Raw genomic sequence first — 19,042 nt, 5'->3', positions numbered from 1 at the left:
TAAGGAAAGGTACACTTTTTTAGACAAACGTATCCATAATAATGCAGTATGTTCCCATTTAAAAAAAAAAGATTGTTTGAACATGCACCCGAATATAACTGTTATCAATTATAAGTTTTCCAGAGGGATCAACAATGTCTGATCCATACTTCCACCGTTCCAAGTAAGCACGGGTACTCCCAACCCGATAGTATAAAACCTAGCCCGTAAACAAAATTGGCCGAAATAAAACGCTATTCCGAGATGAAAAAAAAACCTGTCCAAAGTATTCAGTACGTGATTTAGAATACAAAAACCTAGCTGCAAAAAGGCGACATACTGATTCCTATTGTGATATTGCTGATATTTTCTAGATTAAGAGTAATTGAAGGGACATCTTAGACGAACGCTGTAACCGGATTTTTAATACAGATCAAACTTCTTGTAAGAGTGTTGCCACCGTTACTCTACGGGTGAAAACCTGTCTATTCGTAAAAACTCGCTAGATCTCGGTTATATGTTTGTGTTTGTATAATTTGTTAATTTACTTGCATATTTAGTTTCTAACATACGGATACAGTTGTATATCTAACGACTTTTCTTAGTATATACAAATTTAGGCCGCCAAACCTTGTCATCAAATTGAGACACTGACTATTGGTATCAGCCAAAAAAAGTCATGATGATAAATCTGTTTTGCTTCAGAACATCCACATAACCAAGTTCTGTCTGATAGTGTTATTTAATTTATAATACTTTTTAGTCGATAAAACAAAGGTATGATTAATAAAAAACGTCATTATTACCAAAATTCTCCTTTGTCTTTTGATACTTCTAGTTCAGCGTCCAGTGGTGGTTCAAGTTTTTGCCATTCTTTTGAGCTGGAAGATAATAGAACCGAAACATTTTACACTGTATTCGAAATCTACAGTGTTTTTTTAAAATGAAAACATGATATAATAGTGTAATACCAATTTTCTTAATCATGAAATGACCGTTTTTTTCTTAATCAGTCACTATTTCCAATGCTCAAATACAATAGTTGCTGTGTATTTAGTTTCACAAAACCAATATCAACTTAAAGCTTTAAAAATACAACAAAAAATTCGCCAATTTGATTTAAAAACAATTCCAAAGATCTACACAACCCTATTTGATAAACTTTTTTTTCATTCATATATACAAAATGCTGGTTTGACAATACATGGATGTGACACACCTTAATTTTTATGGTATTCTTAAGTCTGAATGCTTTCACAAAAATGTGTCTCTTTATATTGTTAGTTGTTTAGTTAACACAGAGGTTGTAAAAAAAGTTCAGTTTAGTAGTATATACTTGCATTGGGTTCATGGTTATTCAGTTCAATATTTTTATTTTCATTTTCATCATCGATTACAGGAAAACAATTGTGTACGCCAGGCGTAGATGTCTACAAAAGGCTCATATCAAAAAAGTAAAAAACGCAAAATACAGGTCAAACTTGAAAAAAAGGTAATGTCACACAACACAAATTTGTAAAACCAACAAGTTGATTTATGGAGAAACCAAAAAACAAAATCTATATGATATGTTATAGATAATGCATATTTTAAGGTTTTTCTTGTCGTAGAACACACCGAGGGGTGTCAGGATTGATCAAATGAAAGACCGACCGTAGGGAGGTCTTTCTTTGATCAATCCTGACCAGGGTTTCCGCTGGCGGTCGCCATTTTCGCAATTTGCGAAAAAATAATAATTGTGGCGATAAAAATTCGTCATTTGCGAAAGAATTTGGCGAAAGAAATATATACAACGATTAATTTTTCTCCATCTTGTTTATTTACTTTTTTCGAGTTTCTCGGACTTTACCCGATCAGACAATACTCGGAATTCACCTTGACCTCATTAAGATACGGACAGAAAATCAATAATTAGCTGATTGCATTTTATTGCTATCGACAACAAAGGACTAATTAATAAAGGTGTTGATTGAATTGTTTGACAAAATGATATGGTTAAATGGCTTCCGTAAACTGTCACATACAGAATTTATTTACAGCTTTGCGACGCACGTGTTTGAAGCAAATTTTTGACGTCTCCTCTCCTTTTAAAGATAGTTTAGAAAAGAAATCTGTTGTTGTGACGAAAAATGTTCAAAAGCAAGAAAAATCTCCGATTTAAAACTTGAATACTACTCTAAAGTCGTTTGAGTGATACACGTGTTTCAAGCATAGTTTTTACGTCTCATCCTTTTCACTTACGATGGTCAAGAAAAGAAAACTGTCGTTACGAAGAAATCTATCAAAAAGGTTGGGAACAACCCCTCGAATGAGAGTAACACATGAATTCATGTGAGAAACATGATAAAAGCTTTTGTTTTGTTGTAAAAAACACTTCTCAGTATAAAAGGGCACATCAGTTTTGCACTACGAATTAACTGGTATTATATGGTTATATATTATAAAACATGTCCATTAATTTGTTATATTCCAGGACTTATATAAATCTTCTTTATTAATAAAAGAATAGTGTCACCTTTTGAGTTTGAGAGAATAATCATAGACACAATGGAAAAAAACATGTTATTTATGGGAAGGGGTGGGGGGTAGAAAACAGGTAATTTTTAAACGAAAAATATATTTATGTTACTTGGCGAAAAAAATAATAAAGTGGCGAAAAATATATTGTTTTTGCAAAAGAGGTGGCGAAAAAAAAATTGACCCAGGGGAAACCCTGATCCTGACACCCCTCGGTGTGTTCTACGACATACGGTCGGTCTTTCTTTGAGCAATCTTGACACCCCTCGGTGTGTTCTATGACAAGAAAAACCTTAAAATATGCATTATCTGACTTATATACCGTCAAAAAATAGTATTTTTTTATAAAGATTTGCAAAATTTAGTATCCTATATTACCGACAACACTAAAGTGGGATATTCCTTTCTAATGCGTTCAGGTTTAAATCCGCCCTACGGCTCATTTAGAATGTGAAATAGAACTCACTAATAAATCTAGATGTAAACCTTTTAAAAAATATTATTCATACACAATAAAAATATTACTATAACTGTATGAAGTAAGAAATAAACGTATTGTTACCATCCGATAACGGTTATGACAAATTCAAGACAAAATGTAAGTAATTCATTGTACCACTTAGTTTATGGAAAAAGGGGGGGGGGGGGGTATTTTTTTTTCTATTTTTTAATGTCATTTCTATCGCAAAAAAAGTGGTTATTTTTTTATTTTATTAACAGATAATCGGGATATATTTATATACCCTCCGCAACCGACCCTTTTCTTAGTTACGTTAATGTTATTCAATAAAAAAAAAACTATCTTATTATTTGATCATTTGAGAGTTATAGGTAGCATAAATTTAAAAAAGTTAAGAACTGACACAAAGACGAATATAAATACATGTAGGTCACAGTATGATTTCCTACTCAGCGTTATATATCGTCCTGAATATGCATGAAATATTTGCCACTGTGCGTTAAGCAAGCAACCAAAAATCAACTAACCTATTCAGTTTGACTCAATAAGATTTTCAAAATCTAACACACGAATATGTTATATCTGGCTTTTTATTTATGAAAGTCTATATTAAAATTCTTCTCACATATATGAAAATGTTTCTTTATTGTAGCGATAAATTAACAAAACTTCACGTGTTATTTGTTTCTAAAATTAAAATACGGGCAATGAAGGTTTCTTTTACATCTATCATCGATTGAACTTTAAAATATAAATTTCCAAATCGGCACCAAAAACAATAGGACGAGTAAAATTTTGAAGTAAATTATAGACATTATTTCTATCAAGGAAAATAATGACCTCACACAGGTCATTATTTTATGCCTTTGAGCATATTGCATTGAAACATGGTATCGTCCGGGTTGATTCTGAAAAAGAATGATATGTCGTTCTGAAAGAAAATAACTCCATATAGGCATATAAACAGTAATAAAGACAACCTCTAAGTAACTAGTGTCCTCTGCATAAGAAGAAACCATACAGAATGTGTTTGGGTTTGACATCCTGACGTGCACCTGATCATCCTCTAAAATAGGACAGTGAGTACCGTTACCACAAAAGAACACATCGCCTTCAATTATCAGGTAACGAAAACTGGTTTTCGTTTGATATATTTTTTTAATTTAAAGAGTAAAATCATACTTTTCAGACCATGGACCATTCCATTCATCCTTTACCCATGGATTAGCCAGTCTAATCATCAGAAATTTTCCTTGTCCTTTATCTTGTGCTTTGTTATTTATTGTTTCTTTGACATGAGTTATGCTGTAGCCATGCCCGAGAACAAAGCCTTGTGGCAATTCTTTACCACGCTCCCCAGGTATGCACTGAAATGTACAATAATGTCATCAAATGAATTCCATGTTTGAAAACTTTTCAAATTGGGAAAACCGGTTTTTTTAGAGGTACACAAACATTATGTTCAGTATCGTTAATTATATATTCAACATGTATAAAGTCGTTATATTTTCCTTGTTAATGTTTAACACAAACATTGAAATATTGTGTTTCTTTGTTATATTTTATAATTTTTTTTTTGGCGATTTGTCATAAATTGATATTTATGAAGGCGTAGACAGATGTGTACGATGTCTTTTTATATGCCTTTTTTAAATCTTGGGTAAACAAAATTATCTTCGACTTTACCCTTTCATTCTTATGAAGATGTTGTTTGTCATACCCGAAATTTTAGAAACGATCTGGGTAAACCTTTCTATCCTTTAAACACATTTATTGTAAAAAGTTATCAATTCAACACCATTGTTTTGTCTTTGAATATTGTTTAATCGGTATTTCTGTTAATTTTTCTAGCAGTAATATAAATGATAACTCAATATTGTTGCTCACAAAACACGTATATACATATGCAAATCCATAGCTCTACACTATATCGTTACCTTTATCTTAGCATTATACAAGGTCATATTTTTTTTTCTTACTGTTTATGACGTCTTTTTATCTTAATTGGAAGTTGAATGTGAACTAATTGATAATTTATATCAACGTGCATGCCTCACTTTATAAGTTTTTATTGGCTTTGAACTATCTGTCAGTAACTGCAACCGCTTTCAGATCTGTTATTGGTGTATTTTTGTTGTTTGGATAGACATGTACTCTGCCAAGTTCACTCTCTGTAGTTTTGTTAGCTGTATTTTAACTGATGAGTTAACTTTTTTTAACTGATTATATACTGTGTTCTTATGCAGTTCTGTTACACCAATGCACCGTGTAAGGGGCGGGATCGGACGCCCGCTAACATGTTTAAGGTCCCCACATTATGTATTTGCCTATCTCAAGTCAGGAGGCTGTTATTCAGTGGTTGTCATGTTATGCTGTGATGTTTGTTTTTCGTTTATTAATCAGGTCGTCAGTATTTTCGTTTGAATATATTTACATTTGCATTTTCTGAGCCTTTTATAGTCAACTATGTGGTATGGGCTTTGCTCATTTTTTTAAAAAGGTGGCCTAAATGTGTTCATTTCTGTGTAATTTGGTGTATAGTTGAGCGTTTGAACATTGGCAATTAGACCATATCTTCTTGTTTATATATATATATATACATACATTTAAACAACGTTTATGTTCATTAATATTCAAAAATAGGGTGACGCTAAGGTTTTTTTCAACAGCCTTGTATTTATCTTTTTTCATATTGTAGTAAAATTGACGTGGTTTTACAGACTGCGTCCAGTCCAAACTTTCCTCTAATAAAACATTAATTTTCTTGCTTTGAAACAAAGACCAGTGAAAGACAAATTAAAAAGTAAATATAGATTGATTTGGTGATACTTATAATTTTTAATTTATTAACACCCTTTTACTTCATTTTACTTTTAGCATGACAATCTATGTTGTATTTCTCTATGCAATTCATGTGGTCTAGTTTGACATATTATTCACAGAATTTAGAAAAAAGTGATAGAATTTTTAAAATAATAATCGCCGTCTTAAACGGATAAGGACAGTATGTAATTCCGTGTATTGAATTGGACGATAATATCCTTTACACTGTTCGACAGTTTATGCTTTAAACATGTTAAAAACTGCCCTCATTTTAATTACAAACATGCGAATAAATAAGACTTTGATAGAACATTTGTCATATTTACCTGAATATAGCAAATCATAAGTGCTTTGTTTTCACAGTCGGCTTTTAATTTCCCAAACAGTGTTACTCGTCTTTTTTCGTCTTTTAGGTTCACATTGCGTAGGTTTATCCTTTCAGCAACGCCACCTGTAAAGTCTACCAATGCATCTATTGCATCCACATTTGTTAACGACTCATAGTCACCATACACTCTGTGAATAGAACATGAATTGTTTATCAAATAGTCCCATTGTAAATAAAAAGTTGATTATAATTGAAAATATCCTTTGCATGTAAATATCGTACGCTAGCGTGTTAAAATAAACATAACAACAAATCAAAAAGACATAACGGAATTGTAGGTTTCATAACGAATCAGAATGGGATACCTCTTAGTATCAACTCGAGTTTATTCAAAATCAATAGAACAATAAACGAGATTTCAGCGACTATCTTTTGTACTATTGAATCAATCATCGAAAGTTGATATCAACTGATTCATAATTCCTACAATTTGTTGCTACTTTTTTTATCTTATAGTCAACACTCTACTTGTGGTAAATGAAAAATTGTAATAATCGTCGATCTAGTCTTTTCCACATTCCAGTTTGACGTCACATGTCTTGTCCAGGGTCAAAACTTTAACATAAAATATTTTAAGATATTATAAGATTTTTTGTACACTTCAGAATGTAATAAAATTTAACAAAAATAAGATTGTCAGGTGAAAAGTGCGAGTGTTTTATATATTTTTGAGAAATTACATATGTAATTAGCATGGACGAACTGTACAACGTCATCAACATGATCATTTACCTAACCAAGCCCATGGAAATGCCTTAATATTGTCTTTTGATGCTGGATAATCTATCAAATTAAATGCAAATTTTCCTATCACTTTTTCTTATCGAACTCCGTGCAGTGTGATTTGATAAGCCTCTATTCATGTCAGAATAAAGATAACAACCACAAGAGTAAGTCCCTTATTAAATGGCAATTTAAAAAAAATCAAACACATCAAATGAATGGAAAACAACTGTTACATTTTTGACTTGGTGCAAGCATTTTCTTACATGGTGAATTCAACCTCGTTTTGACTGTCATACAGGTGAGAGGTTTAACTAGCTATATAACAAGGTTTATTCCACCATTTTCTGCATATTTATATGTCTATAACAAGTCAGGAATATAACTATTGTTGTCCATTCATTTAATGTGTTTGCCGTTTGATGAGAAACTTTCCGTTTTTGAATTGTTCATGGAGTTCAGTTTTTTTGTGATTTACTTTTTTCATAGCGTTGCAGGTACCTGATTATCTTGTTCAAATGCATTAATGAAGTTTTTACAATGGTCCTATTTTGTCGAGTGTTTTAAGTAGTCAACTTGCTATAATACTGGCCTGTTTTGCATCGGCTGTGAATCAAGTAACGCAATTCAAAATGTACAAAACAAAAAAGTATGTTTAACCACATGAATCCAGCTATTCATAGATTTTAAACATTTAAAAATTGTACAAAATATTGTTCAACCCTTCAATTTAAAATAAAAGGCTGGATAAAGTATAACCCCGGCGCGATGAATAGTTCTAAAGTGCGATGCTTTTATTTAAGCATATGCTTAGAGAGGATTGATTCACCAGTTTCTTACAACTTTCTCTCATCAAATTTAAAGATTGTTACGTACTTAGCGTAAGCTTTTTCTAACAAGCCACACCAAAATACTTCACGAGTCTCAGATTGACAGAACAATAACTTGTTATTCTTCGTTGGAAGCCTGTCATCGACTACAATGGTAATAGTTTCTCCAAACCTCCAAAAACAAAACTCAAACACTCCTGCATAGTCTTGCTTATCCATGACCCCTTTCCATTCTTGTTTCTTCAGATGTGGAATAACCTTCAATAAGTGAATATAATTATATCATATAGAATTATCTACTGCGTACATTACTCGAATTGTGTATTTCTCAAGTCCTTCTGGCATTGTACATGTAATTTGATATGATTCTAGTGATTTTCCTTATACATGTATTTGCAAATGACTTAAGGAAGAAATTTATGTAATCAAATATATAAAAACCAATCTATCTTTAAAAACATGGTTATTTTTATAACGCTAATTTAAAAGTTCGGTTTTTATCATATTCAAATGTATAATTGTGTGTACAAAAAAGTTTCCAAGATGCCTTTGCCTTGCTGTAATAAGAGATAGATTACTTAACTTTCAGATGAATTTTAGTCCTATTCAACCGTTTTTCTAAAGTTTGAGCATAAAAAGTTTTTTTTTAATTAATGTCAATCATAAACAAGTTCGTTTCAAGATGAGCATGCTTGAATGCATGAATGAAACAATTTTTATACAAAATTGATACGTATAACACTTATTAGTAAGGTTCTTTATACAAATATTTGTCTAAACTTGAAATATCTATGTGTTATAAAAACACTTTACGTAGCCTAATTAACCCCTAATCAACACTCATCCATCATCATTGCAAAACACATAAAACATTTTTGAAAAGGTCTTCCCGACTCGACTGGACGTACACAGAAATATTTGCCACTGGTCTTTATACTCAAACAACGATTCACTCATTAATGCATTACTTAAAAAAGGGTAAATTTAATTATTTGCGTGCGGAGTATCTCAGATCCGTTAAAATATAATTAGATATAAATTTAAAAAAAATACCCCCTCCCTTTGCCAAATACTCCTTGGAGAAAAAAATACAAAAAAACATTTAAAACAACAGATGGAAATCACGGTTGTGATCCTTAACATCGCAGTTCTTTTTCTTCGTCTGTAAGCACGCTGATGGCGAAGCTTCGTTTTTAATGGTAATCGAGACATCTTTAAACTACTGCAAATCATCCAAAGCGACTTTCTTGATGAGCAACCACTTTACTTTAAATAAAAAAAGGGGGGGGGGGGGTCTGAGTCAGAATTTTTTCTCGCGCGAAAGATTATAATTTAGTTTTTTTTTCGATGGTACCAATTCAATATTTAACACTATAATGTATTAGGAAACTCTGGATTCAGAATATTTATTCATTCTTTCCATTATTGTTATTTGTTTTCATGTTACATTTGTTATTCTCGTGGTGTTTTGTCTGATGATTGGTCTGTTTCTGTGTGTGTTGCGTTTCGGTGTTGTGTCATTGTTCTCCTCTTATATTTAATGCGTTTCGCTCGGTTTTGGTTTGTTACCCCGATTTTGTTTTTTGTCCATGGATTTATGAGTTTTGAACACCGGTATACTACTGTTGCCTTTATTTTCCACATGTTCCATCTGAATGACCTAACAGTGAGGGAACGACCATTTGACTTTAATTTTTTTTTTGCTCCTTTAAGAAAGTCGCTTTGGATGATTTTTTTAATCAAATTGTGGGAAAATCCATCCTCTTTTTTCTTAAAGTCAAATGGTCGTTCCCTAGCTGTTAGAAAAGTTGTTCGAAAATTTCAATTCGGTTTTACGTAATGAACATTTAAATGACATATAGTTTACAAGTGTGAACAAATCTTATGTACAGGTAGCTAAACTAGGTGAATAGATGTGAAAAAATTTATTTGAAACTAGTGTACATTACATTAAACCAAATGTAAACATGTTTACTGTACACGGCGTTTGGTGTGAACACGGCCTAAAAATAACTTGTACTTTGTGTTAAACCTAAACTTTCTTAGGAGATTAAAAATTTAAATACGCGAAAAACGATCGGTTGCGATTGACAATTAAGATATTCTCTTTATTTACTGTAAAATATATATTTCAAAATGGAAAAGTCCGCAAAATTGGCTAGAAAATGATAAAAGACAATTCATTTTCTATATATAATAAGATAATACGCACACTATAATGCTAAAGTGTGGCGTACATAAAAGGTCAAAGGTAAATTGTTTTGAGTATGCTACATTTAATACAGCAAATACTAATATATAATCTACAGATTAAGCTAAAATTTATGTACCATATGCTGTAATTAATGTCGCGTAGGCTATACTATCAAATGCAGCCTATGCTGTAATATATAGCATGTTCATATTAAGCGCCCGGTTAGTAAAAAATTAGAAGATTACGCTTAAATTGTTGAAATATGTACATAATATACATTTGAGGTATAACAACCCCGAAAGGATCAAAAGTTAATGTAAGTTTAGCTGTATTGTGCCATGTGGTTATAAGGTGGGAATACTGTAAATCACTCTGCTTGCACAAATTAGGACAACCCCAATTTAAACCACTTTTTGGTTAGGGTCTGTAAAAATTAAGAGCAGTTGATAGTCGAGCTCAGAGAGTTAATGAAATATATATATGTTGATTTTTAAATTATATTTAATGTCACACAATACGAAATTTAATTTTCATCTGTTTTTGTTAATTCTAAATACAAATGTACATATATTCCAAAACCACAGAAGAAAAGAATCATACGATAGCGTCAATTATAAAAAAGATGTTACAATGAGGAAAGTGAATTCCAAATATAAATTCTTTTATGTTATTCTAGAAATGGAGCTGCCAGGGGAGTAAAAAAACTGTTTGGAGATACATGTATAGTTGAAATCAAAATATAAATGATTAGATATTAAACAAATGATTGTACAACAATTAATGTTGCTTTTGATATATAGAAATTTCTTGAGGAGAATGTTTAAATATGAATTCTTTTTAAAAAGCAAATACCAATTATTTTCCTTTCAAACTGCAAAAATTAAAAAAATCTTCCTGATGTAAAACACCATATTGTCTTTTTTACAATTATAATTCTAGAAATTCCCGATACGGATTATCTAGACTGACCACCTGATCGTGTTGTGTACAGAAGGTATGATTTTCTTTTGGCTCTGCATCAAACTCATTGACTTATGTTTATATGCTGCAATGGTAATTCGTTGTAATATGGTTTTATCAAAAAAGTTAAAACAGATATTTGAACTTTATATGATTAAGTATAATTTGATCTTCTGCATACCACTTATTATTCAACATTTATTTTTACTATTAAGAACCGGATTGTATCGTTAATTCATTCCATAATACAAGTTTTATTCAAATAGCATCATGTGAACAATGTTTGTATGATGTGTTATGGTTTTTATAACTTTTTGTACACGATATTGGAGGATAAAATTTGAGGTATTTTGTCTAATTAATTTGTTAATAATCCTACCGATTATTTAACACACCTTATTAATTCTTTCCCTTTTCGATATAAGTGCACCAATGGCTGTCACAAACCACATATTTCCAAATTGCCCTTCGCGTAAATCATAAGGGCTGAAGTCTTCTATAAGCTTTGGCGATCTGCATAAATCCATCGGCCTTTTCCATTCAATATCATCGTCAATTTTACTAAAGAATATTGATTTGTTATTTGGACGGAATTCAGTATCACTAAAAAGGTCTCCTTTCTTTAAACATGTTTTTTTAATGGATTCATAATCCTGTTTCTTGTACGTAACTTTTCGGTCCATCGTAAAATGAAACACCTGTAAAAAATATTGATCAGCTTGCAAACATAAATATGTCAATACGATATTATGGTTTTCAATGAATAAAGGCTGAATGAGTTAACAGAACTGAAATTATGAGCAGCTAAATAAAGAATAGGGAACAATGAACAAAACTTAAGAATGGAAATTAGTGGGATGTTAAATTATAAATAATAGAAAACAATTTGGACTACATAATACACATAAAATTAGATTGGCCTTAAACTTTAAAGACAGTTTTTACGAAGAACTCCTAGTCCACATCCGCACGATTAAGACAATAAAAAATCGTTGGCTAACTAACACTCATGATGTTTGTAAATGCTTTTCAACTTTGTATTTGTTTGGCTTTTTAACTGTTTTGATCTGCGCGTCACTGATGAGTCTTATGTAGACGAAACGCGAGTCTGGCGTTTTAAATTATAATCCTGGTACCTTTGATAACTATTGTAACTTGGATAGACTCCTACTGAAGAATCTAGTCTACCATATAACACATTATGAAAGTTTTACCTTAGAACAATCTGGCAGTGCTTTCCGTAAAACCGTTTTAGACAGTTTTATCGTTTTAAAATAGCATACATATTGCCTATATAATTAACGTCAATTAAAAATGTTCAACCCTACAACAGATTTAACATTTTACGTAATAGGTAAAAATTTCCAACATAGGGGTAGAGCAGTTAGTAATAATCTTAATCTTATGAATGAGTGGTCCTACATACAATTAACCAAATAAAGTTATATATAAAAAAGAAGATGTGGTATGATTGCCAATGAGACAACTCTCCACAAGAGACCATAATGACACAGTGATTATCAATTATAGGTCACCCTATGGCCTTCAACAATGAACAAAGCCCATTTCGCATAGTTAGCATAAAAGGCCCCGAAATAATAATGTAAAACAATTCATACGAGAAAATAAACGGTCTTATTTATTTTTAAAAAATTAATAAAACACAAATACTTAACACATAAATAAACGACAACCACTAAATTACAGGCTCCTGACTTGGGACAGATACATACAAACATAATGTGGCCGGATTAAACATGTTTGCGCGATTACAACCCCGTACGTGGGACAGTGGTGTTACAGTACAACATAAGAATTTCATAAAAGAACAATCATATAAAGGTTTGTTTTAAATCGACTGACTACAAAAGTGATGATACCCTTAGAAACTGATTGTACACCAGCAGAGATATCGTACGATAACGTTATTTAAGTTGAAAGTCATTGCATCGGTGGTATTGCAATGTTTTATAACCTCTTTCATGTTCATTCTGAAAATGTTTAATACCTGCAATGATATAACTGACATATTATATTTAAACCAATGAAATCACTGCAAGTTCACTTTTAAACTAATCAAATCAAAAAACCTGGCATCAAATTCAAATTACCTGAATTAAGAAGCATATATCTCAAAGACACACATATAAATATGGATTGTTTTAGAATCATAGACGGTTGTCAATTGAAGTTTTTGTTCATAAAATAGTTTAAATCGCCGGTAGTTATCGAACGAAGCGACTGTTATGTGTTTTTATAGATGCAATATATTCATATCACCATTTGGTCTCGTAATTCGTACAAAGGATATATTTCTGTTATCTTAAACTATTCATTACAACTGATTAATACTTGCTCAAGCGTTGACTGTATAATTTATCTACAAAGTGTTATATATATTTACACTGAATTAAAAAAAACATTTAAACAGCTCTATCAGATTATAAAGACAATTTGATTATATAGCGTTATGAAGAATAACGTTATAAAAATGAGGTGTCAAATTGGGCTTACATACGTATATTCTTTATATACTAGTAGTAATTGTGTCCAGTTAATACACTGCTGTTGTCTTTATTCCATAATCTAAAATTGCCATGATATTTCGAATTTGTTTAATCATTTGTTTTGTTTCACTATAGAAACCGCCTCTTTCTTCATGTTCTTGTCGAATATATATTCTTACGATTAAATAAAATAGTATGCATGTATCAACCATATATTAGTGAAAATAATCACATAAATCAATTATGACTTGTCTTGTAGACAAAACACGCGTCTGACTTAACAAAGTATACGTCTTATATCTTTTGTGGTTTTGATGTAATTGCAAACTACTTACATGCAATCAAGCACAGTTGTATTTATAGAGATGATATATGATTTAAGTTATATCCATGAGTTTAAATTAAACGCTTCCGTGTTCAGTTAATATTAATTGTAATTTCATTAAAATAATGCCTATTGTTCTTATATGTTATGTATTTTATCAAGTTATTAATTCATTTATTTAAATCAACGAACAATTTAACACCTCGTTTTAAACTGCCATCGCATTTACAATATCTCGTACGTGCGGTTCGGGTAGTGTATCCTATTACAGATGAAATTTACCAACAATATTTTAACACTTTTAGGATCTGCTTACCCTTCCGGGGCACCTGAGATTACCCCTAGTTTTTGGTGGGGTTCGTAAATCTAAAACAAACTGACAACGCCATGGCTAAAAATGAAAAAGACAAACAGAAAAACAATAGTACACATGACACAACATAGAAAACTAAAGAATAAACAACACGAACCCCATCAAAAACTAGGGGTGATCTCAGGTGCTCCGGAAGGGTAAGCAGATCCTGCTCCACATGCGGCACCCGTCGTGTTGCTTATGTGATAACTACACCGTAACCTACTCTGTATTGACTTCTAGTAACATTTCACTTAGTATATAATTTTGCGTGTTTTTATACGTAAATGTGCCATATTCTTGAATCTATGTCTTTTTCTTTGGTGGAATTGGTAACATTAAAAAAATAATTCATTGAATATAGTAAAACACAGCAAACATGAACATGATTTACCGGAGCATTGGTTCCTCACCTACCAAAACAATTATATTAGTATTTGCATAACTTGATTGTCAATTGCTGAACAATTTTCTATGTTTTTACTTATTCACTACAAAGTGATTACAAAATCAGACAAAAAGGTCACAATTTTGTTTTCAACCACTAAACTGCTTTTAAGAGTTTTTCTATGTTTCCATGCGTATTATCATTTTGTAGCTATATTGTTTGTTTTAAATGTTGATTGCAGTAGATCATATACGATTTTAAACCGCAACGTCATTAGCAAACCGGGAAGACATGATTATGTGCAATGCCAAAATAAAACAAAATAAAATTCATTACTGAAAGTCATTCTGTCGGTTACATAAGAATTAAAGTGGACAAAATAAACATGTCCAGCCGAATGATCTCAGGGGATGCACACTATGAATTACATGTAGATGGATGGAAAACGTGAACGCAGCGTTTAAACACGTACATTTCATGTAAACGCCGCATTAAATTTGCGTTACTCTGAAATTTCAGTAGACAAAAAAAGCAAACGCGCGTTTATGTTTGCATTTACCTCCGCATTAGCGCGAAATGGCGTGTACTCTAATTTGATAATAGTGCACGGGCGTTTACTTTGTGTTTCACTACTGCGTTAACGTAAACAAAAAGGCGCGTCTGCAATATTCTTTAACATTAAACGCACGTTTACTGTTTGTAGTAAACACGCGCTTAAACAGATTGTCGTCGTATCCTTGATTCCTTGACCTAACATATCATCAATATGACCATCTGTCCATTTCCATTTGACATTTTGAAAACCTAAAAGACTAGACGTTTATATTTGTGAAAGGATAAGTTCAAGATGATCAGTCAAATCATTACTGAAGTTACAGATGAGTTGATACGATCAGATGTAAAACTTTATGGAAAGTATTTGATTGTACCTCAGGCAAAGATTACCTCAGCTGTATTTGGCAAAACTTTAAAAAATTTTGGTCCTCAATGCTCTTCAACTTTGTACTTTTTTTGGTATTTTTAACTTTTTTGGATATGATCGTCATTGATGAGTCTTTTGTAGACGAAACGCGCGTCTGGCGTATATACAAAATTTAGTCCTGGTATATACGATGAGTGTATTTCCTACGACGTTTCCGTCAGGGTGGAAATATGTGTGCGAGTCAATATTTGTACATGTTACTTTTCAAAATAAAATGTAGAAAATCCACTATCTAAATAGTTATCAAAGGTACAAAGATAATTATTCAATAAGCCAGACGTGCGTTTCGTCTACACGAAGACTCGTCGGTGAATCCGAGATCAAAATATTTATAAAGCCAAACAGGTACAAAGTTGAAGAGCATTGAGGACCCAAAAAAATCCAAAACGTTGTGTCGAATTCGGCTAAGGTAATCTATTCCTGGGATAAAAATAATCCTTAATTTTTCGAAAAATTAAAACAAAAGTTGTGTAACAGAAAATTTATAAAAATGATCTAAAGCTATTCAAACTGTTTTTTGCAATTACTTAAAGTTAATATCTCGACTTAACATTGTTTTTAATTTGTTACGGTTTTTAACACATAAAGATAAAATATTGTGAGAAAAGTCGTTTTTACAAAACAAAAATGTGCAAAATTAATGTAAACGAAGTTTAGTTTATAATTTTCACAATCAGTTATCGAGAAAATTGGCGCATTTACCGTCAAGTGCACGAAAAAAAACCACTTATGAAATATGTAGTGAACGCCCGTTTACTTTTATGTGCATGTAAACAAAAATTATGAAACCTGAAGTAAACGCATGTTTACTACTGAACAGACACAGATTAAACGCGCGTTTACTACTCAACAGACACACATTAAACGCGCGTTTACTCGAGAAGAAATTATAGACTTCCATTTAGACCGCGTTAACGTAATTATAGTAAACAGTGAATATAACTAACGAAATATGTGCACGCGGCGTTAATGTTCGATTACTTTATATACTGTTTGGTATGCATCCAACTGTACTGTACCTGACAAACACGTGCACAGTGAACAAGTCTGTTTCAAAATGTAAGGCTGGTTATCTACATGTAGTTCATGTTTCATCGTCAATACAAATAAATATCTAATCAACTCATAAGGATATTTTTCTTTTCTGATTCCCGTTAATAATCTAAAATAACAAGTCCAGTAATGTTAATCGCACGATGGGAGGTTTCTCCTTAAACTCATAAGAAACTTCAAATTAAAAAAAATAATGCATATGTGGATAGTTTTTATTATGAATCTTATGTACATATACTTTTTTCTCAAGAAATTTTTTTCGTTTGTTCCTATTTAGAAGAAGTTTACTTTATTTTAATTGCTTTCTTGCAGGAAGCAATTCCTCGACATATTTTTCGTATGCAAAGTGACCTCAGCGTGACCCATCTCGTAAAAATTCGGTGATCGCAATACGCATATACTTGCTTAAAATAAACTATTTTATAATTGTACATGTTAAACACATGATCAGCATGCATGCTTTTTGGTTGATTGTTGACAAACAGGTGACAGTCGTAAAACTTCGGCTTCAAAACACGAATTTAATTACCTGCCACAACAACACTGACCAATAGAAAACAATTGGACGATTTTGCGTAATGTATGCGAAAAAAAATGATAAAATCGTGCACAGAAGACTGAGTTTATACGCATTGTTCAATAATTGGAATAACATTATTTTTCACCGGTCACTCGTTTATTATGACTTTAAGTAAAGCAAGGTAAGAAAACATTGTGATTTATAGTACCTACTTTAATCCCGGTCGCAATAATTATCTAGTTATCTTTTTTTCAACCGGTTGAAACTATTTTTAGCAGTGCTTTTATCAATTACGATGAATTTATTTATTTTCATAGGTACATATTTTCGTGGATTGGTGAAAATTTTAATGGATACTCAAATCCGTGGTTATCAAAGTATGCATACATACATTTTGGAATTTTTAAATGAATGGCTCATTTGTATCCGCGAAGTACACTAAATTTGGTATCGAACTTATACTAATGATTTCTGGTGCCCTTTAAAGCTTTTTATTCGGTGTGAGCCAAGGCTCCGTGTACAAGACTTTACTTTGACCTTTAATAGATAAATTTTACATATTTTGACCTGGATTGAGAGTTGTGTCATTGGCACCCATTCCATATCATCTGATTTTTATTTGGTTGATAATACATTTTTTTCTTTTTATCGCCAATATTTTTTTATTTTTTTTTGTTAAGTTGTTTTCTTTAAGATATCGATGTTTTTTTATATATTTAGAAGCCAGTGGATTGCAGCTATGAAATAGCATCGTTTACAATATGTTCATATAACATTTCATTCTTACAGCAACATACACAATCGGATTGATGTATATGTCTTTGTATCCTTCAAAAACAAAAACAAAATTGAAAAATTCCATATCTGATAACGAATTCGACTGCGTAGTTGCATTCGGATGATTGAAAAATTCTCTGTGTGTATTTGTTTATTGGTGTCCTGACTTAGACTGTCATCAAGTTCATTGCTGACGAATGTAATTCTTTAATCTCATCTTCAAACTTACTAATCATGTCAAATCAGATACAAACTCTAAATAGGTCAGGACCACTTCTTCATTTGAATATCATAAATGAGTAAAGGTATGTTTTCGCACGTGTTATCATATATTTATGTATATGCAATTGTGTTTGTTTACCTGGGGTTTTGTACAATTTACTAACAGGGTGAACATGCATGACGGACTACTACAATGCACATGTTAACGATCACCCGTGAACACTAAAGCTTCCCAGCTCATTTGTTATACCTCAAAGTTTCTATTTCAGAAAATTCAATAGATCTATTGTTACTAATATTAAAGGATATGGCCCAAGGGTGTGACGAGCGGGGTTTCTGGAAACTCCTGCTTCTACATCCCATAAGGACAAAGTCCTTGATAAGCACGAAGTAAAGGAATAAAAAATAGTTTTACGACGCATCCAAAACTGTCAAAAATGTTACTAAGGATACAGGGAAGCTGACTAAAAAGCATCATTTTTGTAGGAAGTTTCAGTTTGAAAAGTCTGTCAAAGGGTGCAATTCTTCCTGCCATTGCAATTTCAGAATTAACATTACCGGAGTAATATACATAACATTATAATACTCGGTTTCCAGTTTGTTTCCTGAAATTTTAAAGTTAATGACGAACCAAAGAATATTGCCGATAGTATATCAATTGCCGAAGAATGATTCTAGTAAGACGCAGTCCTGTAGGATTTGGTGTGCTGTGATGAACACATCAGGTCCTGGTGCAACGAGGGAACAGTCGGTGTACTGGTTGTCTCCAAAAATAGAGAAAGATCTAGAAATTTGGACATTTCATTATACTCTTCAGTGCAGCTCCAAAAAAGCCAATGTTTCGTACCTTCGGTCATTTATAATGAACAAGAATAATTATAATTTCTAATCTAAAATGCAATTTTATTATCGTCAAGGACATAGTTTGTATTGGTGAAAATACATAAGATGCACCTTTCAAAAACGGGTATCTTCAGTGAAACTCAAAAGCCAAAATATCCATTTCTTATACATGTAGGAATGTCGAAGAAAAGATCAGACT

At 31.8% G+C, this 19,042-nt stretch overlaps 1 protein-coding gene across 1 annotated transcript; it reads right to left on the bottom strand.

Moving 5' to 3' along the window:
* Window positions 1-781: 781 nt before the first annotated feature.
* LOC134717892 (calpain-5-like) lies at window positions 782-13,078 on the bottom strand. The gene is made up of 6 exons (XM_063580390.1): window positions 12,986-13,078; window positions 11,270-11,572; window positions 7,767-7,978; window positions 6,106-6,295; window positions 4,139-4,323; window positions 782-860 (listed from the first exon to the last, which is right to left on the bottom strand). The coding sequence occupies exons 2-6, from the start codon at window positions 11,555-11,557 to the stop codon at window positions 782-784; spliced, it is 954 nt and encodes a 317-aa protein (XP_063436460.1). The 5' UTR covers window positions 11,558-11,572; window positions 12,986-13,078.
* Between the last annotated feature and the right edge of the window lie 5,964 nt (window positions 13,079-19,042).

The sequence above is a fragment of the Mytilus trossulus genome, chromosome 5 (assembly GCF_036588685.1).
Source record: "Mytilus trossulus isolate FHL-02 chromosome 5, PNRI_Mtr1.1.1.hap1, whole genome shotgun sequence".
NCBI classification, from domain to species: domain Eukaryota; kingdom Metazoa; phylum Mollusca; class Bivalvia; order Mytilida; family Mytilidae; genus Mytilus; species Mytilus trossulus.
Note: the sequence above shows the minus strand (reverse complement) of the source record. Positions and strands in the feature narration are given on the sequence as shown.